Consider the following 26342-nt stretch of genomic DNA (forward strand, 5'->3'; position numbering starts at 1 on the left):
GATGTAGGCTGCCTTAGCTCCTTGTACATTCACAGGCAAAAACCCACCCTTAAAACCAGAAAGATTTGCTTAACCCACCCTGGGCGTCCCATGCAGGGACAGTGCAGATCAGTGTGGGTCTGCTTTTGGACAAAACAGCCCAGTTTTCTCCCCACAAAAGCCAAGGCACAGCTGCAATTCCACAGACGATTGCTGTAACATGAACCCAGCCACAGACCACCACAACACCAAAGAGACCAAAGCAGCCCACGATTTTTGCCCAAGTTTATTTCTAGAAATTTGTACAAAAATTGATACTCCGTAATACAATAGTCTATCAGATATGACAGATGAACATTTGTCTTTAGAGGCAAGATTCCAGGAATGTGAAGTACTGTCCTCTTGCATGGAAGAAAGGCACATTTTGGAGCTCAAAATATACTCAACTGAGCCGTTGAAAAGGCAGGTCAGACATGCAAGTAGTGCAATGTTTCAGGTTTATACATAAACATGTTGTACTCAGAAGAAATCTCACTACAAGCAGCGTTAACATCCACGTAAACATTTTATAAACACTTTAAAAAGTCACTCACTTTAGATCCTATGCATGAAAAGGCTACTCCTTTACATTCACTGGATGGAATATTTAAAAAGCCATCTTTGGGCAGAAATTACTCCTAGCTTTCCCCAAATGCTTTTGGGATCCAAAACACTTGCATGAATAGTCCCACTGCATTTACCCCTCCAGGTTACCCTAAGGGTCTGCGACATCGGGGCCATGTGATTGCACCATCCCATTGCTCCTAGAACTCATCCTTGGAGTTTTGTGGCTATGAAGGAGTCCCATATTTCCAGCTACACAGCTCTGTGCAAGCGGCACCTGGGACACACCTGCTTCTAGACTGACATTCAAAATACAAGTGGTGAAGCCACCAAAGCATCCACTCCACTATGGATTGAGGGCCACCAGACTCATCTCCTTTGGTTGCCTGCACCGACTGCAGTAGGTCCCACACCAGGGGGTTTGGGAGCCTGCTTTCAGTGCTTTTAGAAGGGTTTTTTTTCCCAAAGCAGAAATGCCCTTGTGCTACGTAAGCATGTCTCAACATGGCTCTTGCGCAACACACGCCTGTAATACTGCCCTCACGCTCAAATCAACCTGCTGCTTTTTTGATTGAAAACCAGACGGATCCTGCTCTCCCAAAATAGCTTCTGCTAGTGGGTACAGTAGCTGCAGGATGCTTCTGATCCACTGCTGGCAATTCAACAGCATTATATAGCAGATTACAAAGGCTATCATTTCCCCCATCCAAATCCTCACAGCAATGGGGAGTTGTGCTTTTTTTGGCTAGAAAGACGTTTGTAATGGGATTTATCCAAAGTAAAGCCTTTTTTTGTTATTATTATTTTTAAAAAAGCGGTCTAGCAATACTTTAAACACTTTCTTTGAAAGACACATACACCCACATATGCTTTCAAGTACACGATGACAGCTTGGACTCCTGGAGAAGACGTGCTGATTCTGAGAGAAGGAGGTGCTGCTGAGCCAGTCCCTTCAGTTGACTTCCAAGACCTCAGTCTCTGGCAGGCCAAATTTGCTTTTATACTTGTCAAAGAGTTTGATCAGGGAGTCCACGTATATGCTGTGGTAGAAGTCCACTTCCTTCTGGGATGGATTATCAATCTTGGGGATGGTGATGGGCTCCCCAACTGATAAAAAAAAAAAAAGAGGGAAAGATCCACATGTTAGGTTGAATGCTCTGTACAGCCTGAAGACTTGTCCTCTATGGCCACAGCTATGCTAGTTCAGCACATCCACCCTGGCACAGTACAGCTTGCCATTATAGCAGAGGTTTGCCCAATTCCTCCCCATTTTGCTAGGCTCTGAAGCACGATTGTCCCACTACCAGGATCCTCATTGCATCTGCAGTGATACCCAGGGCAAGCATGCCATTTCAGCTACACAAATGCCAACAGTGGAGGCAAGATGACTGGGAAGTGAGCTTCTGCTCACAGCAGAATGATAAATCCCTCGTCAATTAACAGTTCTCATGTATCCCCCTTTTTTCCTCTCCCTCAAAGCCTTGCTGCTTTGGGTTGGAAGACTCAATGGGAAGTTTCAGGGTTGGCTCCTAGACTCGGCTGTCAGCCAGCATCACACAGACAGTCCTAGGAGTGTGGGGGACAGGCTGCTTCTGACTTTAGCCATCCAAGACCAGAGAAGGTACCAGCTACAGCATTTTTCCCCCCCCATAAGAGCTCACTTGCAAAACTGTCTGGCGGCAGAGCATGATGGAAGGCTTGCAGCCTCCGGAAACTCTTCTATCTCATTCCCAGCTGCACGGAAAGGTTTTATATAGAAGTGAAAACAGAGTTTTATAGTCAAGACTCCAAGACCAAGCTAGAGTAGGGGGTATGGCATAGACTCAAGTATGGTACTATCTAGAGAAGCTCATAGCATGTTTATACCAAGGCCTTACCAACAGTAGTGATGGGCTTGGAGTAAGGTAACAAGCCCCATGTGTTGGAGGAGAAGAGGCCACGGCCATGAAAAATGCATGGAGCAAAGCCAATGTGCTTCTGAAACTTCTTCTGAACCCATCTTCCCCAGGAGCCCTCCTCGAAGATCACCTGCTTGTACACTTCATTCTCCCCAAAGGAGTAGACAGGAACCAAGTCCGCACTAGAAAGATGGAAAGATGTTAGGACCCCAACCCTGCAGTCGATACTACAGCATCACATTCTCTGCTGTGTACTCTTTCAGGCTGCACATTTGCAGATTTTATTGGCTAGAGCTTTTTTTGCATCACAAGGTGCTGATGAAAGTCAGCCAGACTTGACATGATATAGTTCATATACTTTTAAGGCATGCAAGAGAACGGTTGGGCAATGGGCCCATGAAACACTACCCAGTCAGGCATTGCATACGCTTCCATATATTCTCATCTCTGATTTTTGATGGGCATCCCATTTCAGACACATGGAATCCCTGGAGATCACAGGGGCTGCATAGATGATGCCCCATGCAGGTTACTGACACCTGCCTCTCCTTAACCCTGGAAGCCTGCTGCTGTCCTAGGCATTGTCCTACCCTGTCCCCTGCTCAGGGGCAGAAGACAGAGGAGACGCTCATATGTCCGATGCTCTGGGCATGCATCCACACAACACAGCAGAAAGAGTCCATCCAAGACATCAGCTGCTTCAGGGGATGAAAGCACCTTTCTTTCCTACGCTAGCGGTATTGCTTTGGCATTGAGGTTGCCTCTCACCCGTGCCGTAGAGCCAGTTTCACAAATCCTTTCCGGTTTTTCAGTGTCACGGAGTTCTTCCCTGGGGTGCAGTTCAGGGACTCTGCTGCCCCTCCGACCACGATGATGATGGCATTGCCACTGCCATTCTTGGACAAGATGTAGTCAATGCTGTCACGGTTCACAGGACATATACCTGCATATCAAGGAGACAGATATAAGGGTCAAGCTACAAGATTAAGATGACCCTGAAGACACCAGCCATACTTGTAGAAAAAAGTTTGTGCCTTGATTGCAAGTTGAGTTGTCCAAATTCCCTGCGGTCACAGAGGGTGGGTGTATTATCACGCAGCCTGTTCCTCAACTAAACAAGTAGTGAATAGACCTGGACAGCACGAGATTTGGTCATAGACAAACTCCACCAACACCAGCTCCCAAAAAGTTGCCCTTCATACAAAAGGCTTCAGCAAGGATTTTCTTCTGTGCTTAGTGATGCCAGAGGCAATTATTTAAGACATCCTCCCTTCAAGAAAACTTTGCAGGTTTATCCTTTGGCTGGGGGGGGGTTCTTGTGTGGTGAGAGGTCCTCTGCTCTCCTGGGAGAGAAGAGATGGATGGGACAGAGTGCTCAGGTAAGTGCATACTCTGAGATGAGTGTCTAGGAAGGTCTTTCCTTCTGCCCCACACTGGAAGGGACAGGACTGCACTCCCAGGCACAGCACTTCAGCTTTATAAAGCAATCCCTGCCCCACTCCAGGGATCTTACCATTCATCCCAGTGAAAGAGGGACCCTTTAATTTTTACTCTATTGCTTGAAAAGTGCTAAGTTGTTTGACTCTCTACTCCTGAATGTCATGCTTTTATCCTACAGTTATGTTTGCTCATGCCTCACATTTTTTGGCCAGGATCAGCCAAGGAGAAGCGGGATGCCATCATTTACATTCCCATCCATGCAACATGTCTGAGCTGCGTTGAGTACTTAAGGTCATTGCACTAGGAAGGGCAGTATTACACAATTTAATTTTAGAATCTGATTCTGCACATCTCATGGTAGTCATCACTTGAACCAGGAACTAAATAATGAATGGGTCCTGCGGAATCACAAGTCTGCAAGCTTTCATGTGTATCCAGGCACCAAGGTCACCACCAATCCCAGCTCCAGACCACAGCAGACCTCACTTGAGACAGATCAGCTGGATTTGAAGATGAAAAATTCATTTCTTTCAGCACGGCTACGTCTCGCCCTGACTATGTTTCCTCTGAAAGGCGCAGGCTATGCTTGCTGCTCTGTAGGACAGACAGAAACCTTCATACTTCTCCCACCACATTCTCCACACCAAGGCTCACTCTGGTTTCACAGCCCTGGCTAACAGGGCAGCACAGATTCAGGCTCAGCCATTTCACACTTGTTAGCAGGAGGAGATTACTACTGCTCACAGCACTGAAATACTTCCTCCAGAAAATGCAACGAGACATGCAGACAAGTGGTAATCGCTGAATTGTGCTCTTTAGCACATTTACACAGTATAAAGGATTTTCTGGCCATTTCCTCATGCCCTAGGGGATCCCTGCTGTAGCTCTAATCTCTAGTAGGCTATAAAACATTATAATATGCAAAAGCTGATTGCAAACCAACTAAGTATGTGTATTGGTACAGTAATATTAGTTAGGATTTCACTTGAAGTAGGTTCATCCCCAAAAAGGATTGAGGGAACTATCAGCACTTCCCAAGTAATGTTAAAGTCTTTGTAGTGACAACCTTAAGTTCCAGTGCAGGAAAAGTGAAGACGGCTTTCAGAAAGTTAACTTTGTCCAAGAGATCACAGCTACAGTCTTGCTTAAACCTTAAGTACAGAAGAAGCAGAATTTCCTACCAATTTAACTATAACTGTCAACAATGTTCCTAATGTCTACTCCCACCTTCCTTCCAAAAACAGAGAAGCAGCTCTGGCTGGTCACAAGATTTGTCTACCAGTTGTCTTGAGGAGACTGAACAGGATTTTTTTAAAAATACAGAAAGGTGGCTGATGTGCAGGAACTTAAGCAACATGTGAACTAAGTTTACAGACACGATAAACCAGAAAGTAGGTCCCAACTTCTCGTGCAGTTCCTAAATTATGGGAATTACGGACTTCACATAGCAACTTCCACCTGGTGCAGGAAGACAGAAACCAGCTTGAGATACTGCTCTTCCTAGGCAGGGAGAAACACCCTTTTTTTTTTTGTACCAGATCCAGTTACTTTTCCCTTCCCTCAAATTAAGGCAGTAATCTTGGAACCAGTCAAACCTAGCAAGCCAAAGCCGAGTACGGCTACTCCTGTCCTCTCCCCAGCCATAAGTCAAGACTCAGACAAAATACTATACTGATACCTGTTTTAAAGTCATGTATTGGTGAATCTGTTCCAGGAACAGCAAACAGGGTACTGGACAGTTCAGTTTGTGGTTATTCCCTCCTCTCTTCCTAACCAATGGGCATCCTCACTTGGAAAAGAAGCTCAGGCCCTGCAAGAACACTTTTTCTTGAGGTTGTCGGCACTGCTTCCTCTGCCCAGTCATAACCTACCAGGCCCCCGTCATTAAAATACTGGAATCCGTTAGAACTAACCTATTAAGGTCATTCACCAAATGTATCGCTGCCTATTCCCTGTGACCCATCTTCTCAGGGAAGGGGCTCTTCTGAACAGCTGAAACCATGCAACACACCAGACTCTTTACTCCTGGAAGGCACCTGAAAATGTGGTTGGGAGAAGGGGGCATCTGTCATCACTGTAAGACCAAGATGCATGACAGCGCACACGGTAGTGAGCCCAGGAGCAGAGCTAGCCACGGTATTCACATTTCAAAGGCTAATGAATACTTTATGTTTTCAGTTAGTGTGACTTCTTCATCAACCAGTACCTCCTAATGATAACTAGGACAACTTGCTTCTATGTCTCCATCTTCCACACCCACAACTACAGACACCAGATATCTTTACCATGCCTTTGGACAAGAGTATCCTTGAGTTAAGGATGAATGCAGAGGAGCAGCAGTCACTGCAGCCCAAACTAGTCATGTTTATTCACTGCTTCCTCTTGACAACTACATGAAGGCAATGTTTGAGTGATGCCACCAGGGAGAAGTGTTTACGTGAGCTTCTGCCACAGCTTTTCATTTGAAAGAGGGGAAGGCAGCTCAGAGGCAAGGGTATGAGAAGGAGGAACAAAGTCCTCTTGCGCTTACCGCCAGACATTAAGTAGTCCCTCAAAATGGGCATCCTGAAGTTCCCAGCCAGGGTTGCAAGGTACGGTCGGATTCCAGGGAATTTCTGGCTGACACCCGTGGCCTCTGTGCTGAAGTTGCAAAAGGCACCCAAGCCCATGATGCCATGTGGATGGTACCCAAAAATGTAATTCCTGGTCGTCAGCAGATTGTGGGTTTTAACCAGCTAGGAAAGAAAAGAGTGAGCTCACATGAAGCCAGGTATTTTCAGGTAATAAGAAAGAAGGCAGAAAAAAGTCAAAGCCCCCAGCTTTTGTCTCTCTTCCTACCAGGGAGAACAGCCCAAGGGCTGGGGTAGGAGCTATTGTGGATTTCAGGGGCTGGGGTAAGAGCAGCCACTCCAACTCAGCTCCCCAAGCAGAGGGAGCAGAGTAAACAGGCTGATCTTAGACATAAGATGACTGCCAGACAAGCAGGAATAGGGGTTGGGTTGAAGTAAGCTGTGCCCTTTGTTTCTCCACTCCTCCCAAAGGTATTCTTACAAGCCTCTTGCCCAAACCAACCAAGTTCTTCACAGCCCTGTAGCCACAGCTACGCCTCCTTCCAGGCCCTCTCTCAGCACATTAGTGGCTCATATCCCAGCGCGAGGGAGGAAAAAATTACAAATCAGTCTCCCATAAGAGAAGTAAGTTTGCTTAATACCTGAAAAAAAAAAAAAAAGACCCAACCACTTAATACGCCTGCTGCCTACACACCAAGAGGGAAAATGTGCAGAAGCGTGGCTTACCACTGGAAACTATACCTCCTTTCAAGAGGTTTTGCTCTGGTCTACACAGCAAAGGGCAAGCAAGACACCTCAAGTGTCTTGTTGGCCACAGCAGCGCTCCAATTTCTGCAGGACATGCTCCAGGAGCAGTGAGTGTGTTGGTTTGGGGTTGTGCAATATTCCTAACCATTCATTCATCCATTTGCCCAGCACGGACACTCCAAAGCTGTCTTAGACTTGCACAGCACAACCCATGCCCTGCTACCACTGCTGCCAGAGGCTTTTTTTTGCTGCTATAAGTAGCAGCAGCATCCCATGCATCAGAGCATCTTCCCCTGGCAGTACACAAGCAATCTGAGTAAGCATACAACAGGAGTGATGCATTACCCTACAGAAGTAGGGATTGAATTTAATCTTTTTTCGGGCTGCAATAGTGCTGTTTTTTGCTGACTGCGGCAGCTCTCAGAGTGGGGCAGGACCTACAAGCCCCAGTTGCACCCCCACCATGAAGTGCTAAACAACTGAACCCCCATCCCCCAAATTCTACATGCAAAGGTCGCTCCGCGTCAGCTCCTATAGGAAAAAGCGTGCATTTCCAAGATGTCACATCAGCATTACGTACCCTGCTGTCTTAGCCAAGGAGTGCTTTGGCAGTAGGCGAGCCAGTCCGTTTTGTTGAATCATGCTATGGAGAGCTGAAGTGCCATTGCGACACGCGGAAGAAGCGTGCCCAGAAATTTGATTCCCTCCTCCCCGTGTTTCCACCACTGTCCCTAGATGAGGCTACAGCCCTTCTGCTATTTAAGACAGCAGCTGCATTACAGACGTGACACAGCAGCACGTTAAGCAAGTTGACTCCTCGCACTTTCTTCTAGCTTTAAGGTCACAGAGGGCCCCAGGAAGCGCGTGCAGATGCTTGTGGTTGCAGCAGCTCTGTAGAACCCCACAGCCTGCGTCACACCAAGTCATCCTTTCTCCCCTTTCCCTTCTTGCCCAATTAGATGACTTTGCTTGCACTCCCCAGGGTGGGAGGGCCCTACCTTGACCAGTGAGGGCAAACAGGGCTCCCAGACAACAGACTGGAAACCACTGCCTAAGAAAGACTGGAGGGGGAAAAAAGAAAAGTACTGATACAGTAATCAACACCTCTATAGAATAGAGTCACAGAACAGTTTGTGTTGGAAGGAACCTTTAAAGACCATTCAGTTCCAACCCCCTGCCCTGGGCAGGGACACCTCCCACCAGACCAGGTTGCTCAAAGCCCCGTCCAACCTGGCCTTGAACCCCTCCAGGGATGGGGCAGCCACAGCTTCTCTGGGCAACCTGGGCCAGGGGCTCACCAACCTCACAGTAAAGAATTTCTGCCTGGGATCTCATCTAAATCTACCCTCTTTCAGGGTAAAACCCTTCCCCTTGTCCTGTGGCTCCCCTCCCTGATCCAGAGTCCCTCCCCAGGTTTCCTGGAGCCCCTTGAGGGACTGGAAGGGGCTCTGAGGTCTCCCTGGAGCCTTCTCTTCTCCAGGTTGAACCCCCCCAACTCTCTCAGCCTGTCCTCACAGCAGAGGGGCTCCAGCCCTCTGATTTTTTTTGTGGCCATCTCAGTTCTTGCTCAGTTGTAGGAGACACTCAAGACTGGGTGGCTACAGACACATGTGGCTTTGTTGGAGTGGTGGCAGACACTTCTCCTTGGAGCTCTCATAAGAGCAGGGTGACGGTTTCCAGGCTCCAAGCCTCATCCTTTGCCTACACCAAGCACAGCTGCTTTAAAAGGAAGCCGCCTGAAACAGGGTGTTTGTCCTTGTCACTCTAGAGCAAGCGACATTTGTGAGCTGAGCTTGGCAGAGCCACACATCTGCTCTCATACAGAAGACACGCTGTTGTCCTGCTGCCAGCCCTGGCAACGACCCCGCTCCAGCCCCTCCACCACGTGGAAGGACACCCCGTTCCCAGTGGCGCCCATTGCTTGCATACCTGACACGAGCCCCAGCCAAGCTGCAGCCGTATCACTCTGCGTTTGCTTTCCAAGACCTCCTGTTATGGAGGCACAGGGTTAGTGATGACACCCACACCGGGGCAGGAACAAGGCAAAGAGCATGCAGGGAACCAGCTCACCTGCACAGCCTACCCATGGTAAGGCAGAAGGGGAATATCTAAGCAGCACTGGAGACTCAGTGAGAATGAAAACCTTACAACAGGGATTTACAGGTCTGAGAGTCAGCGTGGCAGTCATATATATGTGCTTTCCCCCATCAGTTTGTCCCATCCAGGCTGCCACTGCCTTCCACAAGCTGTCCCACAACAGATGGGTTCACAGAAGGTGAACTTGTCCTCCTCCACCCAAGTCAAGCCAGGGCCACCAAAGACTGCCAGGCATCATGTTTGTACACTTATCCACAAGTGGTCCAGATCTGAGATCTGCTAATGAATAAACTCAGCCCAGGGTCTGACCTGCCAACACCAAAGGCAGAGCCTTCATGGATCCCTAAATTTAATCTAGAAGCAGGAATTTCTGAAGTGTTGTAATCTCTTATTTCTAGTCTTAAGCAAGATCGACACTTCCCTTAGAAGGCTGATTGCTCACTACTAGTTTTCTTGCACCTTTCCCCTTGACAAGCCAACACAGAGCTGCTGGGCTGCCCTATCAGGGTGGCCTAAGGAATTTGCCGTAGCTGTCATTTGACAACAACACTTTTGCAACTCAGTTCTGAACTTCCAAGGGGTTTTTCCTTTTGCCTTCAAGGTCTTCTCCAGTTCCACACAGCCTCAGTGCTCCCATGATGAGACAGAGCTGGACGATTACGGTGCTGGGGCTGAAGCTGGACCTTCACCCCACTGCATTAAACACGCCTGTTCCCAGCTGCTGCCTGAGACCAAACCAGTTTGAGCAGGAGCAAAGGTCCATCCATCTGCTATAGTAATAACAGATTTCTTTAAACAGATCTAAGCCTGCCTACAGAAGCAATAAAGCAGTGCAATTGCAGTAAAAAAACCCTAGTGTTAATATTTGAGTGCCAGATACGCTCAAAGAACAGTATAGCCAAGTTTTTTTTTGTAGGAACAGGATGAGTAAGTAGCACATGTAAGTGTGGAGAAAGGGGACAGCAGAGACACAGCTCCTCCACACCAGGAGCCAGCAAAGAGCAGGATGAATACGAGTGGTCTAGTGACCACAGAAGCATGTAGGAAGTCAGAGCTCATGCTGCAGGATCCAAGCAGCAGTAGCGAGCATATAAGCTTGCAAAACAACTGAACAATTGCCATTAGCTGCATCACACCCAGCAGCACTACAGAAGACATTCTCACCTTCCCAGCAACCCAAGACCCCTCCAGGCTCTCAATCTTACCACTAGACTACATCACACAGAGGACGCAAATACCTCCATTCCCATTCTGTAAGTCATCTACAATGACAACTAAGGAGATGCTTTGCCAGGAAGACAGCCACACCACTAAGGGCAAGTCAAACACTGCAAAAAAAAAAGTCACCATCTTGCAACAGTCCCTTCTTCTGACCAAGAAGGTCTCACCACACACACCTGAAATGCTCACTGCTTGACACAGGCCAGTCAAAGGTCTGCAGGCATTGCTATCTGAAGTGCTATCACCTGTGGAGATAAACAGTAGCTGTGCTCACATGCTCAGGTGGTGGCTTCTTTACCCAAACAAGACCTTTAGCTTGTGGCATTCCCCACATGATACCCTTAGATCATCAGGATGTCCTGGGGAGGCTGCTGGGACCATGCCTGCCTCCACAGCACTGGGGTTGAGCCCAGCCAGGCTCACAGCACCACACTCACACCTGCAAGAGCTCTTGCTTCACCTGGCACTTCAGCACCAGGATTTAGCTCACTGGAAGCTTCCTCAGCTGCTTCATGAACTGCTCAGCTTAAAGCAAGGCCAGCCACTAAGCAGCAGACAAACTTAAGCTTCTAGTGCCCTAAAATAGCTCATTACTGTCAGAGCAGCTGCACAAAGCCCCAGCAAATGTGGACACGCTCTGCTCACGCCCAGGAATTGAGCCAGATTCAGGCTGGTTCTCAAATCCACCTGGTATTACAAAACATGACCTGGTATCTCCAGATACACATACAATAGTCCCACTGGAGTTTCAGGATGGGAAGCACTGCTGGCTCAGGTGGAGAAGCAGCATAATCATCAAGAAAACGTCAAAGCCAAGCCTGCTTCTCATGCAGCTACTCTGACAAAGCAAGCCTGAGGCCAGCAGGTAGAGCTGTGGAAGAATGCAGCAGATCTAGCCACAAGTTCTAACATACAGCTGTGTCAGAGGTGGGCACTGGTGGTGTTTCAGTCTGGCCAGATCCCGCCTGCATCCTCAGGACTAAGCTCACACCACCTTGGTATAAGGAAGCCTTGGCCTTCAGATCTGCAGCCACCGAGGAGCTTGCAAAAGCTGAGTTTAGCATTACAAGTGCCACCAGTAAGACTGTCACTGGTGTGATCTGCCCTCCTGGTGCTCATGGCACAGGATGAGGTGCAGCAGATGACTGCCCCAAGAAACCACAAGCCAGAGAGGCAAACCAAGCTCTGCTAAGCCATTGCACAGACCTTTCAGGATCCAGTCAGGGGAAATTTTGCCCACAGAAGATCTAAAGAAGTGGCCATCTCTACACCAGCCTCCCTCTTGACTGAAGACAGGTAAATCATTTATCCAAGGAGTTCCCATCCTCTTAGCAAGTTCAAAGCCAAGTGGTTGGTACAACTCCTTACAAGAGATTATATTCATGCTGTCCAAGTCTGAGGTAAAACAGAACCAACTTTCTGTTCGGTAATTTTACTTCTTAGCTAGGCCTCTAGCTCTCTGGAATTAACAGCATATTGTGCCAAAAAACAGTTCGTTCTCAGAGTGATAAGACCAATGTTTACCATTAGTACCAAGGAATGGTACGCAGAGAGGCTCTGGCTTATACTTATTGCTATAACAACCAAGGCCAGCTAATTTTATTATTTGCCCTGTTGGAGCATCGGAAACAGAAAAGCGTAGAGGGGTCCCACCAGCAGGGAGGAGCTGACAGGACAGGTGACCCAAAATTGACCAACCGGGGTATTCCATCCCATCTGCCCCATGCTCAGTATAAAATCTGAGGGATCAAAAGGTCAGTCTCTTTCCTTCAATGGCCTACATCCAAGGAGGACACTATCTGTTCATCTGCCTTTGATCCCAATCCGTGTGTTCCTGACTCCAGCTCTGGAATCCAGTTCCCACCCATTGCTGAGTCCAGTCTGGGACTTCCCCAATGCCTGTCATTGATATCATTCTGGGATCTTTATATGTTTTTGTATATACTCTATTTCATTATTTTCCTTTACATTTTATTATTAAGATTTCATTGAAGTAGTTTAGTTTCTTCTAAACTCGTAAATCTCTCTACCTCTCCTCCTCCTCTGCATACGCAAGAGGTGGGGGAGAGCATCTGTCACCAGCCATTGGCCAGTTTGGCCAAAACCATGACACACGCCCATAATTGCAGACAACCAGCTCTAGCATCTTGCAGCCCCATGATCCCTGTAGCAGGTTTTAATGAGCATGCAGCCAGCTGTCTGTTTCTCCATAGCAGGTGCAGGAGTTATCCCACAGCTGTCAGCCCTCATGTGCTGCCTTTTGCATACCACTTACCAGTGGGCTCTGTAAACCTTGCACAATTCTACACTCTTAGCAACAAAGGAATTACAGCCATAAAGGGTTCTTGCAAATGGACATGCATGAATTAGCAAGTATTTACCTAAAACCAGCAGAGATGTTCAGTTTATCCACCCGGTCTCATCTCTAACCCTACTTGAAAAACCCAACTGTTTGAAAAACCTAATATCTACAGTGGATCTGACCTGCATAGCTGATGCAGAGCATGTTTCCATGAAGATCTGGGTTAAATACACCATCAAAGGAGTGGTGAAACAAGGGGACCAGCCGTTACTGGTGACCATCTTGATTCAAGTCCCCTGGAGAAAGATCTCAGGAAGAAATTCTTGTCTGTGAGGGTGGTGAGACACTGGAACAGGTTGCCCAGAGAAGCTGTGGCTGCCCCATCCCTGCCAAGGCCAGGCTGGACAGGGCTTGGATGAACGTGGTCTAGTGTGAGGTGTCCCTGCCCAGGGCAGGGGGGTGGAACTAGATGATCTTTAAGGTCCCTTCCTAAAGGGACCTAAACCATTCTGTGATTCTGTAATATTGAGGTGGCAGGGTTTGTTGCAGTACTGAGGAGTTGGTACTAGAATACAACACATTCAAGACCTGTCTTCAACACTCGAGCATGCTCTGTTCTCCATTAGTTACAAGACCTAGGTAGAACAGCCACTTGCAGCCTGTGCACTTGTATGTATTTTCCACGTACACCTACACTTGCCAAGAATTACCTGTTAATAGCAGCAAGAATAAGGCAAGAGTGTTCACCAGCAGCATGTTCAGGCACTCAAGAGTTCAAGTGACTTTGCAAAGGAGAAATCCAGTCTATACCACTTTGGCTTCCTGCTGAAATTGCATTCCCTACTGCCTTCTGAGGCCAGACTATCTTAGGGACAGGTATCTCATCAAAAGGTCCGTCCCTTTTACTCAGGCTGACTGAGACTTGCCAACAGCCTTATATAATAGTCCTTTCATCTGGGTGTCCTTCCAAAGAGGATCAGGTTCCCTCCTAGATGAATTTGGCCCTTGCTGCTTTCCAAGTCCTTCAGCTAATTCTGCAGTCCCCGGAGCAGAGCGACAGCCCTGTTCTCTGTCTGTAACACATCTGAACCAGCAGGGAAAATACAAGCAGAAGGTGAGCAAGTTACAAGCTGGAGAACTGGAGCTATTATTCCTGCTGCTAGAACTCCCTCCTTCCCCAAAGCAGCTAGACTTCAGAGCTGATTTCACTGCTCCCTGTGAAGTGGTAGGACTTTTGGCGCATGGGGTTCCCAACTATCCTTACCCAATACACCACTGCTAGGGTGTAACTGGAAAACAGCTCAAAACCGAGCTAGATTTACAAGAGGGGGACAGAGGCAGGCCTGGGCACAACACAGGACTGCTGCAGCACAGAAGAGAAGTTGGAGAGATGAACAGGGAGCCTCACTGCTACAGGGCAGATTGCCTCAAGAAGTCTGGTGACAAGACAAATCATTCTACAAATCATGACACCATCATTGATGATGCATTCCAGATTTTTATAACCACAGCTACTCCAAGCAGTAACATGGCAATGGTAACTAAGTCGTGTCCTGCTTACAGTTTAGCATCATGGATAGACTCATGTAGGTACATCATCTCCACAGGGGTTATTAAAAGTCGATCTAAATCAGTTAAATCCCAAAGCACAGAGTTAAACTGTTACTTACTCTTATTGGAAAATAATCCCTGAAGTACCTCCATATAGCCCAGTTCCTCACCCATTGGGATCTTCTTCCACCTGAAGAGAAAGAAAAAAAATCATGTTTTTTAAAAGCTCTTTCCACATGGGTGCCCGCCAAGAAGCCTAGAGGACCCCAGATAGTTTGCTCTCTCACTAGAGAAATCAACCGTTTCATTCCTCTAAGTGGGACACCTCCATCTTTCACTAAAATCAGGTGAAACCATCCATGCTTCAGGGTACTTCAAGCTAATTAAGGCCTGACAACCAATTCAGGTATGGATCCGACTTAATATTCTGTTGTAGTTGGCCAATGGACAATTCAAGCTAGAAACAGCTCCATGTTAACCTCAAATTCATCTTTTGGGGAAGGAAGGTTAAGATCCTGGATGATTTCAGTGGTCTTGAAGCAATGGAGAATTGAGCTAATCTGGCTATGAAAGGAGTTGCCATCGCTGTAGTGGGGTCTCAGACCTGCTTTCTACAGGATGTCTTCTGAAATAAAAAGATTTTCTGCTTGATTTGCAGCAACACACATTCCATAGGGGAGCCACATCTTAACAGTCACACCACAGTCTGAACCTTGCAAGAGCTGGAGAGGACAGCAAGGTCTTTAATCTTTACGTAGATCTTTCTGACTTGGAGGAAGAACCTAAGCCTTATAAATATGTTGCTAAAAGCCAGAAGTGGCATGATATTAGTGAACGTTACCTTGTGTAACCCTCAGCATCAATAAAACCTGCAGTCACTGTTTGTGCCGAGGACTGACATTGGTATACATCACTGAATAATGCTTTTGGCCAGTCATTCAGCCAAGTCCCACTAAGAAGGGAAGTCACCCATTAAAAGGAAGTGCCTCTTTGTCCAAATAGGAGGACAGGGACACTTAAACAGCAAGAATCTATTTGGCAATATTTACCTTTCTTTGGTGTATTCCAGTCAAACACCAGCCAGGCTAAATATAGAGCAGCAATCGCCCAGCAATCTGTGCACAGTATGTACATGAGGATTAAAGTGCAAGCGACACCTGGATAGGGCCAAGAAAGAAGAAAACAAGGTTGCATCAGGTTCTGGTCTGCATTTACACTTGCATTAAGAGCCCCTTGCCTTTTGACCCTTCTATACCGAAGTCTTAGTCCCAACCTGATGTCATTAATCTTCAATCAAATCGGATTTAGCTAAAAATCCCTTATGTAGGACTGAGACAGCTTCCTCCCAAGCTACCTGCTTTGGGCTACCTCATCCCCTTCATGGTTTCTCCAGGTCTCTCTCCTATAATATCTCCATGTAGGGCAGCTGCTTCACCAGGCAAGAGCAAGACTTCACGAGCATCAAGATTTCCTTGTGGCTGACACCAAGGGGGTTTATTCCACAGCTACACAAGTCTTCCACACCAGCTCTACACCAGCCATCCCACCCACAAATTATGTTGCCGTATTAGCACAAATGAAATTGGGAAGGAACAGCGAGACTTGCTTGACAAATCGCAATCAGCATCTTTCTTCAGTTTAATTATCAACAATACTATTGAGCCTGAGACTTCACGTAACAGAAGTACCCAGAGACAAACAGCCTTCACTATTTTACTGGTCTAACACACACTTCTTGCCCATCTCTGGTACCTCTTGGAGGGAGACCAAGCCAAGAGGAAGGCACTCCTATGGCAATCAGTTGCATCAGCTATCAGTTGCTTCTAAGAAGTTTCTTCTCTGTGGACATTCCCATGAATGAGTCAGGTGAGAGATTTCCAATTGCTTCAGTCTTATTTGTGTGGTAGACACAAACACGAGCTAAACATCAGTAGGTCTTTCTATAGGTTCTATGTTTTTCTAGAGCCAGGTAAAGTCATTTATTGCCAAAGTATCAAGCTATGCAAATATGCTCTACAATATCCACACGCCCCAGGAACTTTCCTGACACACTGCACATCCTGTAATTAACGTTTACACAAAAGTTAACATTTTTACCTTAGAAGTCTTCCAGAATGAATAAATAAAGCTTTGCTTTTGGCCAAAAGGTGCTACTTACCCATGATAAGGAAAGTGAGAACCCATTGCAGCACAGAGATGATTTGGAGTTGTTTCTCTACTTTGGATTTAGATAGCCAGAACAAATCTTGCAGAGCAGAAAGAATGCTTGATCCTGTGCCTAAGGAGAAAAATAGAAATAAAGTTACATTTACAAACTGAGTAGAGATACCAATATTTTCCTTTCAAATAGGAAGTTTTCAATCAATGTTTGTGCAGTGTGCTTTTAGAACTAGGCTTGTCAAAGGCTAGTATTTCCCATGGAGTTTAGGCATCCTGGAAGGGGAAAGGTTGCCATCCGCAAGCATCCAACTGTTTTGGGGATGCTAGAGGGGATAAATGGGTAACATCAGTTCCCACCTGAGCAAGCTTCTATTCACTTGACCATAAGAGTGCAGAGGACATTGACACATGGTCCTAACACATGCCCCTGCTTCAAACTGCAGAGAGAGTTGGGGGGGTTCAGCCTGGAGAAGAGGAGGCTCCACAGAGACCTTAGAGCCCCTTCCAGTCCCTCAAGGGGCTCCAGGAAAGCTGGGGAGGGACTCTGGAGCAGGGAGGTGAGCCATAGGACAAGGGGTAATGGCCCCAAACTGGAAGAGGGAAAATTTAGATGAGATCTCAAGAAGAAGTTTTTCACTCTGAGGGTGGTGAGGCACTGTCCCAGGTTGCCCAGGGAAGCTGTAGCTGCCCCATCCCTGGAGGTGTTCAAGGCCAGGTTGGACGGGGCTTGGATGAACCTGGTCTAATGGGAGGTGTCCCTGCCCAGGGCAGGGGGTGGAACTGGATGATCTTTAAGGTCCCTTCCAACCCGAACCATTCTGTGATTCTACCATCAGCTGTCCCAAACCACAGGGAAGCACACACCAGGTTGTGGTCTGAACTGTTGCTCACCCACCCTTCACCAGGTCCATTGCATAACTCCTTTGTGCGTGTTCAAGGGAAGCTCTGCACTCCAGCCTTACGCAGCACAGCTCAAGGGCTGTTTGAGCAACACCTCAGCCATGGACCCCTGGGATCCACAGCTGCAAGGGTAAGGAAAACTATCACAGTGTTTCTAAAGCAGTACATGAGGAAGGAAGGAGTTGAAAGCCTCTTTTAGAGGCTTAAGCTATTCAAGTGGGGAGAGACCCAAGTTAAATACTGAAGTGAAAGACTTGATTGCTGTATGAGGAACCACCCCCTGCAGCATTTGCTGATACACTTAACAACCTTGAGAAATAAACACTTGCGTTTTCCTTCACTTCTCTTCATTACTTTATTTCACAAGGACCACAATAACTGGCTAAAATGCAACTCAAGCTTCTGGCCTATGAACAAACAAGGAGGTGTGTTTACATATTTCCTTTTCTGTTTATGGGTCAGCCTGTCATTAGATGGGATGCAATGCTGTAAGCAGCTGTTTACATAGCATCACCTAGGTTGGAAAGGACCTTTCAGATCAAGTCCAACCACCAACCTAACTCTGACAAAAGCCACCACTAAACCATATCCCTAAGCACTACGTCTACCCATCTTTTAAATACCCCCAGGGACGGTGCCTCAACCACTTCCCTGGGCAGCCTGTTCCAATGCTTAATAATCCTTTCAGTGTAAAAAAATTTTTCCTAATATCCATCCTAAACCTCCCCTGGTGCAACTTGAGGCTGTTTCCTCTTGTCCTATGGCCTGTTCCTTGGGAGAAGAGACCGACCCCCACCTCTCTACACACTCCTCTCAGGCAGTTGAATGGGTATTGAATGGGTTCAGTCCAGGGTGTTGCTGGCAAGACATACTGCTAGTGGTGATACCACAGCAAGTGCTCATGCTTAGTCAAGTTAAACTTTGATGGAGAAGAGGCTCTTCTCTAGATACAGGCAGGTACTAGAATTTTGGTAGTTTCCACAAAGCAGGTTTCACTAATGCATCCTTTAAACATGCCAAGCACATCTGCAGTCTTTGCTGTTGCCCTTGCTGATAGTCTAAGCAATAGGATTAATGCACTGTAGCTGCACCTGCAGAACTGCTGTATTAGTTCTGCAGCTGCTTTGCTCCCCCTCTTAAATGCTATTTAATGTTAAGCCCGCACACGGTCCCTAGGACTGACAGCTACATACCTTCCTGAGCATTTCTGCTAACACAGGACATTGGCAAGGAGCCACACCAGACCCTGCAGCCCAAATCTAAAGCCAGCCCACCCACCCAGGGCCCTTGGCTCTGCTTAGTCTACGGTGAATGAACAATCCTTGCAGTGGGTTGGGCATTAAGTACTCAAAACAGACCAAGTTGTGGCCAAGGGTAGATCATGTCACTACAACTGCCAGTAAACTGAAACCTCCAGCACTAATCCAGTCTGAAGCTCAAGGCGAAGGCAGGTCCTTGCAAGAGAACATGTGTGCTGAATTCACTCTTAATTATTAAGTATCTCTGCAATTTCTGATGTGAGCCAGGACAACATGCTGGTGAGTTAAACCACCATCACGCGCTGATTTGCAATGCTTTTCAAGACCCAGAAATCCTGTGCTGCAGCTCTTCACATTTGACAGCAAATGCCCAAATTTGGGGTGAGTGATAAACTCCATGCCATTTTTTTTTTTTTTTTTTTTTTTTTTACAAAGTCAGAGTCACCTGTCCAAGGGTAAGAGGAATCTGTCATTCCCACCAAGGGGCCACAGCCTAGGGGCAGCTCCTACTGCAGGTCTAGAAACTGTCTGTCCCAAAAACCTCGTTTTCAAAATTGCACATGGACAGACCTCATGTGGCCTCAGGGCTGCTAGGTACTGGTTTAAAGAAAGCTTCTAGCAATAGTCGTGTCACTGGCCATCCCTCTATACCTTGAAAATAAGCCAAAAGTCTTAGAGATTATTTGTGATCCATAATAAAAGCCCAGCCCCATGTAATTTATCGTTCCAGCATCTGAAGTTACACTACCAAAACATCCTTGGATCGATGAATCCAACGCTGCAGCCTTGGATCAGCTAAATCCCTATCCTCTTCCCCCGAAGAGAACAACTGTTTATCCCTCCAGATGAGAATTTGTGCTTCAGCATTTTCTGGATGCTTTAACAAATGGTAGGCATTGCTAGCCCTGTAAATAGGCCAGTATTGGGTAGCACAAGTCAACCGGTCAACTTGCTTCTTGAACTGCATTAAGCTTTTTGTGGCAACGTCCAACGCCTGCAGACAGAGGGAAGGCACAGCACACAGCTCAGCACCTGCCCGTGGACAAATGGTGTCCTGGGTCAATTATTTGCTGAAAGGAAGAACATCCTTCACAGAGATAAGATTCCCAATATCAGAAGAGCCAGTAGTTACCATGGGCTGAATAATATTAGCATTTAATTCCCACTTAAGGGCAGAAGAGAAGCCCAGGGCTATGGGCAGGTATGTCACCTGGCAAGTGCCTAGTCAACCCTTGCACCAACAACCTGCACACTCCAGATGGACCCAGATCACCTGCAGGCTGGGCAATTACAGATTTCAGTGTCGAGACAGCCATTTCCAGCCAGTCTTGAGCTTGCTGTTCATCATGTCAGATTTAACACCTTAGGTATTCAACCCTCCGTGCAAGTGCATGCTTCCTTTCTCCTTCAGCTTCCTTTTTGTGAAGATCCTCAATGCTCTGGAGAACCAGGGTGGTTAGTTACTAGGGACACAGAGCAGAAGAGCTTTGATAAGCCAACAGAAGTGTGGGGTTTTTTTGGGACTCAGCCACAGCAGAATAACTCAACACTGATACTTGGGTTCAGTTCTTTAAAGAAAACCCGTCCTTTTAAGGGTGGGCCCACACATCATTCACATATTAAAAAGCCAGAGAATTAAGCATAGGAAAGGCAATTTTTCTCTATCTTTCAGGGAATACATTAGCTCAATAACCAAGTTTAAGAAGGTCCATTAGACCTACCTATGACTAAATTTGAGGTGAACAATACCACATACCCCAGCCTTTGGTATCCATTTGTATCATTCTTTTCCCAAGAAAATATTTTGAATCCTGGAGAAATACAGATCTCAATCTGCTACTGCCAAAGACAGTCGCTTATCCTGTGCTGGCCACCCAGTGCAGCCCCTGGAGGGTTTTCTGGTTGCTCTGTTTTCCAGGGCACCTTTTCCAGAAGGGGACAGCCTGGCTGTTTGGGGTCACAGCCTTAGCAACCCATGTCTACACTGCAGAGATCTTAGCAGCAGCTTTCCTGGTCTCAGATGAGATCCTGAGCCCCTCAACTCACACCACAGCTCATGCCTTGGAGTATTGATGGGATATCGCCCGCACTAAGCCCTGATGGTTGGAACTACATGATCTTTAAGGTCCCTTCCAACCCAAACCATTCTATGATTCTATGCCTGGCTTTTAAGGATGCTACTTGCCAAGACAGCCAAAGTACTGACTTCTCCAGGAAACCTCACTGCCACTCAGTAATAGGAGCCATCTGCAGCCTTCCAAGGAAGCTCAGTGACATTACCCAGCTGTCCCTCAACTGGTGATGGGCTTAGTACACTTATTTAATTACAGCACCCATCAGAGTCAACCACAAGAGATGTTACCAAGGAGATCCTGGAGACAACAAAGGGTTTGACCAAGCATCTGACTCATTCCTGCACCACAGACTCAGACAGGGACAGCATCTGGTGCTCTTGCAGCACAGTTTATTTCTGATAAAGTGCTCAAACACCAAAATTTACCTAGGCAGGAAGGCAGACCCAAAGGTGCCAGGAGAGAAAGGAAACAGGACTTCACACTTGGACACCAGAAAACCCAACTGACAGCACTTAATTAAAAGCAGACAAATAAATTAGCTGAAAGGAAGTACAAGTGTTACAGAGTTAAAAATATAATGAAAGCTTGTTAAAGCTGAGCTTCATCTGTTACCTTTTCAAGGCAATTAGCACATTAATTCTTGGCCAAGAATTATACTGCATCACACAGCTTATTTAGATGAAAACCAAATTAGATGTAGTGTAGCTGAGCACTTCCAAAGCATAAGGTGGAAGTGGACATTTTGAGATACGTATTTGGCAGAAAAGCTAACATTGGAGGCATAATAAAACTAAATTAAACAGTCCAACACGACGATACTTGTGAGGACCCAGCCTCCCATTCAAGAGTCTGCAGGGCAAGCTGCTACACCAAATGTGACATAGATTCATAAAATAGCTTGGGTTGGAAGGGACCTTAAAGATCATCCAGTTCCAACCCGCCCTGCCTTGGGCAGGGACACCTCCCACTAGACCAAGCTGCTCAAAGCCTCATCCAGCCTGGTCTTGCATCTGTAAAAACCCTTGAGCAGCACAAATTATTCTGTATCTCAGTTTGCTCAGATGCCCCAGCTGCAGTGCACAAGCTCTCTCCACTTCCAGCTTTGTTGTTAGTGGTACTAGTGAATCATTTGTTAGGAAATAACATATTACCAGCGTGGGTTCTAGTTATCATAAAAATCATCAAATGGTTTGGGTTGGAAGGGACATTAAAGATCATCCAGTTCCAACCCCCTGCCCTGGGCAGGGACACCTCCCACCAGCCCAGCTTGCTCCAAGCCCCGGCCAACCTGGCCTTGAACCCCTCCAGGGATGGGGCAGCCACAGCTTCTCTGGGCAACCTGGGCCAGGGGCTCACCACCCTCACAGCCAAGAATTTCTGCCCAAGATCTCATCTCAATCTCCCCTCTTTCAGTTTAAAACCCTTCCCCCTCGTCCCATGGCTCCCCTCCCTCATCCAGAGTCCCTCCCCAGCTTTCCTGGAGCCCCTTGAGGGACTGGAAGGGGCTCCAAGGTCTCCGTGGAGCCTCCTCTTCTCCAGGCTGAACCCCCCCAACTCTCTCAGCCCGTCCTCCCAGCAGAGGGGCTCCAGCCCTCCCAGCATCTCCGGGGCCTCCTCTGGCCCCGCTCCAACAGCTCCGTGTCTCTCCTGTGCTGAGGCCCCAGAGCTGGAGGCAGCACTGCAGGGGGGTCTCCCCCGAGCGCAGCAGAGGGGCAGAATCCCCCCCCTTGCCCTGCTGCCCACGCTGCTGGGGATGCAGCCCAGGCTGCGGGGGGGTTTCTGGGCTGCCAGCGCACATTGACAGCTCATGTTGAGCTTCTCACCCACCAACACCCCTATTGTGCCCTGTACACAGCTGTATAGCAGTTTGCTCATGCCCCAGAAGACTACTTAATAATCCCATATTATCAGCAGTAAAGAATGCCTATGACTGGAGGTCAACAGTATAGTTAACAGGGACTTGTGACAACAACTTTTATTTCAGCCTCATTAGGCTGCGTAGAAAATAAACACATTTGTTATGACATTTATCTCATGGTATATCTGCATTTCCTTGCAGCATGGAACTTGGCCTTCAGTCTCGACAGTCACAGATGTATGTGGGTTAAAGTGAGGTAACCATGAGGGTAAACCCAGCTGTCCTAGACCAGTCAACAATTTTAGATTTAAGCCAGCAAGACTTCATAGCTCAAGACAAGAGAGGGGGAACCATCCTACTGCAGCTCATTGGTGTGCCCAGGGGAGAAGCGTAGGAGCTCTAGAAGAAGGGCTCAGTCAAGCAAGTCCAGACCTCTACCTCCCAGGCAGTTTTGTCAAGAGAAGCTTCAACACAGCTAGTGGAACCCTCCAGGCAACACAGACCTGGAGCCCCCAGGTCCACTCCAAAGCAGAAAGTGAGGTCTGCCAAACCTCAGGGGCAGCATAGTACTATGTCCAAGGTAAAGCTGAGCGAAATCATCTTCCTCACCCCAAACTAGTCTACAATTTTGTTCCACCTTGCAGAAGTTCAATACAAAGCTTTCAGCCACAGTCCAGCCAAAACAAAGGAAAGAAGGAGCTTCTGTAATTGAAACGAGATGAGAAAAAGATACTTCAGTAAAGGACATCCCTTAAATGCTCCAGCCAGACGAGCATCCTTCCTCAGGAGAGTGAAGGACCTGCCTGCTGCTCAGCCAAACACAAGGAGAAGAGCACCTGGACAGCCTATGGCCAAAGTGGGTCAGGTCAAGATGAGGAGACCACAACCCCTCCTACCCAAAGTGTCTCCAAGCATCATCCAACCCCAGGCATTGGTCCAAGGTCAGCTCTTATTTTTACAATGCTGGGTTGGTGTCCAAGAAAGTTCCCCTGCACACACACAGGGATGGATAAAGAGGCAGATGCCTGAACTTTCTTTCTTGCTTATTTTTAAATAGGATCAGACTTTTCAGCCAAATTCACAAGCAATGGGACAAAGCCAGATGCCAGGCAAGGAAGAAGACTGAAGACAAGAGGACAGTATGAGCCATTCAGACTCTTCACGCCACAAGTCAGCCCTTTGCACAGGCAAAGTACTCGGAAAAGATGGCCAAGGAGGTAGAAAAAAAGTCCAGTGGGTTTGTTCTAAATATCCTATGTATGTAGTGGGACAAGTTATCTAACACGATCAAGCAGCTCATGAAGTCCCATGCGTGAACTGCTGCACCACATCCCCTCTGCCCATCTTTGATCCGCAGGGTCCCACGTCATCATCCCCAAAGCCCAGCCTGAGCCCAAGCTCCTCTGGCAGGCACCTGCTTTTTGCTTTGAGCAGGCAGGCTTTGAAGCTGGTCCTGCGTTCTGTTGCCCATGGCAGGCGACAAAACTGGCAAGGGGTTGCGTTGGTGGATGCTGCAGTCACCAAGGCAACATCTCCCATCACCCCAGGCAGAAGCACATGGAGAAATGAGTAAGGAAGCACAAATATCACCACAGGACCCCCACGAGGTGCCTCAGAGGAAAACTGACCTGAGGAGAGTTAAGACAGCTTTCCATCGCTAAGCAGGATTATCTAGAGATGAGGCCAATCACTGTCCCTAAACCACACTCCCATTTTGAATTATGCACGTGTCCCAGATCCATCATTAACAGGCCAGTGCCAACAAGGGGGGCACTGAGGTCTCAGGTCAGCCCTACATATTTTATAGGTCTTCTGAATGATTTATTCTCCGTACTTGGCTTGCCGTTAACTCTCAATTTAACAGTTCACATGCTGTTAGTTCAAATGACCTCTCTCAACAAAAACCATCAAAACATCACTTGTCTTCTGCTAGTGGTATAAGCAAGCTAAGTTACTTTAAGGACCAGAGCTGAGCATGGGAAACACATGTAGATCTTTTCCCCAATATTGATCCTACAGATCCATCTCTAATATTGGTGGGGACCACGTCTTTCTGACAGAGACGAGCACCGGCAGCTCCACATGCAAGACTGGGCAGGACACGGTACAAAAGCATGAGCTTAGGGGTTAATTCACCAGGTTTAGGTCCTCTTAGCTCTGCTAATGATTTGCTTAATCAACAAGCCATTTCACAGGTCTCCACCATCCCAGGAGGAATTATCAGTTGGCTTTTTCAGGGCAGAAAGCCTTTTGCAACACAGAGCGATGACCCAAGGACTCTCCACAACGCACAGGGTAAGTTGTTAAAGCGCCTTTTCTTGCAAAACCCCCGCTATTTGCAAGTCCTGACGCTTCCCTAGACAGCCACCCTCGCAGGAGGCTCTATCAGGCAAATGTTTAGACTTGTTGAATTTATTCCTGCGAGATCCTTAGAGCTGCTTTTACAAGCACGCAAAGGGAGCTGGCAGTTTGGGATTTCCCATGTTGTCTCCCCAACGTCTTTAACCCGCATGTTTCAGCCTGCGGCAGGAAGCGCTGGGTGCCAGCAGCGGCCGTGCTCGTGATGGGTGTCAGCCACGGGCACCCAACCTGCACCTCTCCCCAAGGCAGTGACTTACCAGCACGGAAGGCTGTAAAAGCAAACTCTTCGCTGCCATTTCCTAACGTAAAGTCTTGCTTTCACACTGCGTTTTCCACTCCCCATTATAAAACGACAACAAATAGCAATGTTTCTCCCTTCCACCCCCCCCCACCCCGCCCCCGTGGGTGTAGGTGTGGGGAGCACAATATTACAAAACAGGGCTGCAAACAGTGAATTTTAGCAGCCACGCAGTGTTGCTAAAACTACTACACTCTCCTTCCTACCATCACAAGGAGGGGGGAAAAAAGGCTGATTTTTAAGCAAGTGCCACACGCCCACATTTTGCCAGGGTGCAAACTCGCTTAGATAAGCCAGGGCCGTTCGCAACAGCTTCAGGAAAGCATCCCAAGCTCGTTAAAAAGCAAGAACCTGCGCAGAGAGCTGTAATCCTCACCCCTAAGAGAAGCTGCAGCCAGCCTCCCCGCCATTGCATAGTGCTTTTCCCCCCACACTCTGCAAGCAGGAAGAAGGGGAATATAAACAAATAAAGCCGAGGGTTTCGGTACTGCTTCCACCCCAGCCCTACACCTTGGTACCACCGGGATGCTGCTCCCCCAGCGCACCATCCTCCCGCTGCCGGGATCCCCCTTCCCGGTGCCGGGACATTTCCCCCCCCCGCCCCGGTACCTCGCAGCACCCCGGAGTAGGCAGCGATGATGGTCTTCATTGCGGAGGGGTGGTCAGGTCCCCGCCAGGGCCATAGGATGGAGAAATGGACCCGGCTCCGCAACCCCGGGGCAACCGGCAAGTGGGAGAAGCACCCGCCGCGCATCCCTATATAGCGCCGGGGGGGGGAGGAGGAGGAGGAGGAGGAGGAGGAGGGCGGAGAGAGGCGGGCCCCGGCAGGACGCCTGGGTCCCTCAGCCCGGAACGTGGGGGTGGTGGTGGTGGAGGAGTTTTTGGCGCCGGTGGGGCATCTTGCTGCATTTAAGGCCAGGTTGGATGAGGCTTTGAGCAACCTGGTCTAGCGGAAGGTGTCCCTGCCCACGATCTTTAAAGTTGCTTCCAACCCAAACCGTTCCATGATTCTATGGGATGGGG

The 26342-nt window shown here is 47.8% G+C and overlaps 1 protein-coding gene across 1 annotated transcript; it reads right to left on the minus strand.

Annotated features, from left to right (window-relative positions):
• Nucleotides 1-250: 250 nt before the first annotated feature.
• On the minus strand, nt 251-26069 carry DGAT2 (diacylglycerol O-acyltransferase 2). The gene is made up of 8 exons (XM_063327208.1): nt 25929-26069; nt 16567-16686; nt 15458-15565; nt 14528-14598; nt 6451-6655; nt 3249-3423; nt 2460-2662; nt 251-1689 (listed from the first exon to the last, which is right to left on the minus strand). Exons 1-8 carry the CDS (start codon nt 25966-25968, stop codon nt 1535-1537), a joined length of 1077 nt encoding a protein of 358 aa, XP_063183278.1. The 5' UTR covers nt 25969-26069; the 3' UTR covers nt 251-1534.
• Between the last annotated feature and the right edge of the window lie 273 nt (nt 26070-26342).

Source organism: Chroicocephalus ridibundus, chromosome 1 (assembly GCF_963924245.1).
Source record: "Chroicocephalus ridibundus chromosome 1, bChrRid1.1, whole genome shotgun sequence".
Taxonomy (NCBI): Eukaryota; Metazoa; Chordata; class Aves; order Charadriiformes; family Laridae; genus Chroicocephalus; species Chroicocephalus ridibundus.

What these genes read in the sequence shown, in the direction of transcription:
- DGAT2 (XM_063327208.1), bottom strand. Translation starts at nt 25,968, where the DNA reads ATGAAGACCATCATCGCTGCCTACTCCGGGGTGCTGCGAG. An exon ending in CTACTCCGGGGTGCTGCGAG is followed by an intron (nt 16,687 to 25,928) that starts GTACCGGGGCGG and finishes TTTTCTCCTTAG; the next exon opens with GCACAGGATCAAGCATTCTT. An exon ending in AAACTGGCTCTACGGCACGG is followed by an intron (nt 2,663 to 3,248) that starts GTGAGAGGCAAC and finishes CCATCTTTCTAG; the next exon opens with TGCGGACTTGGTTCCTGTCT.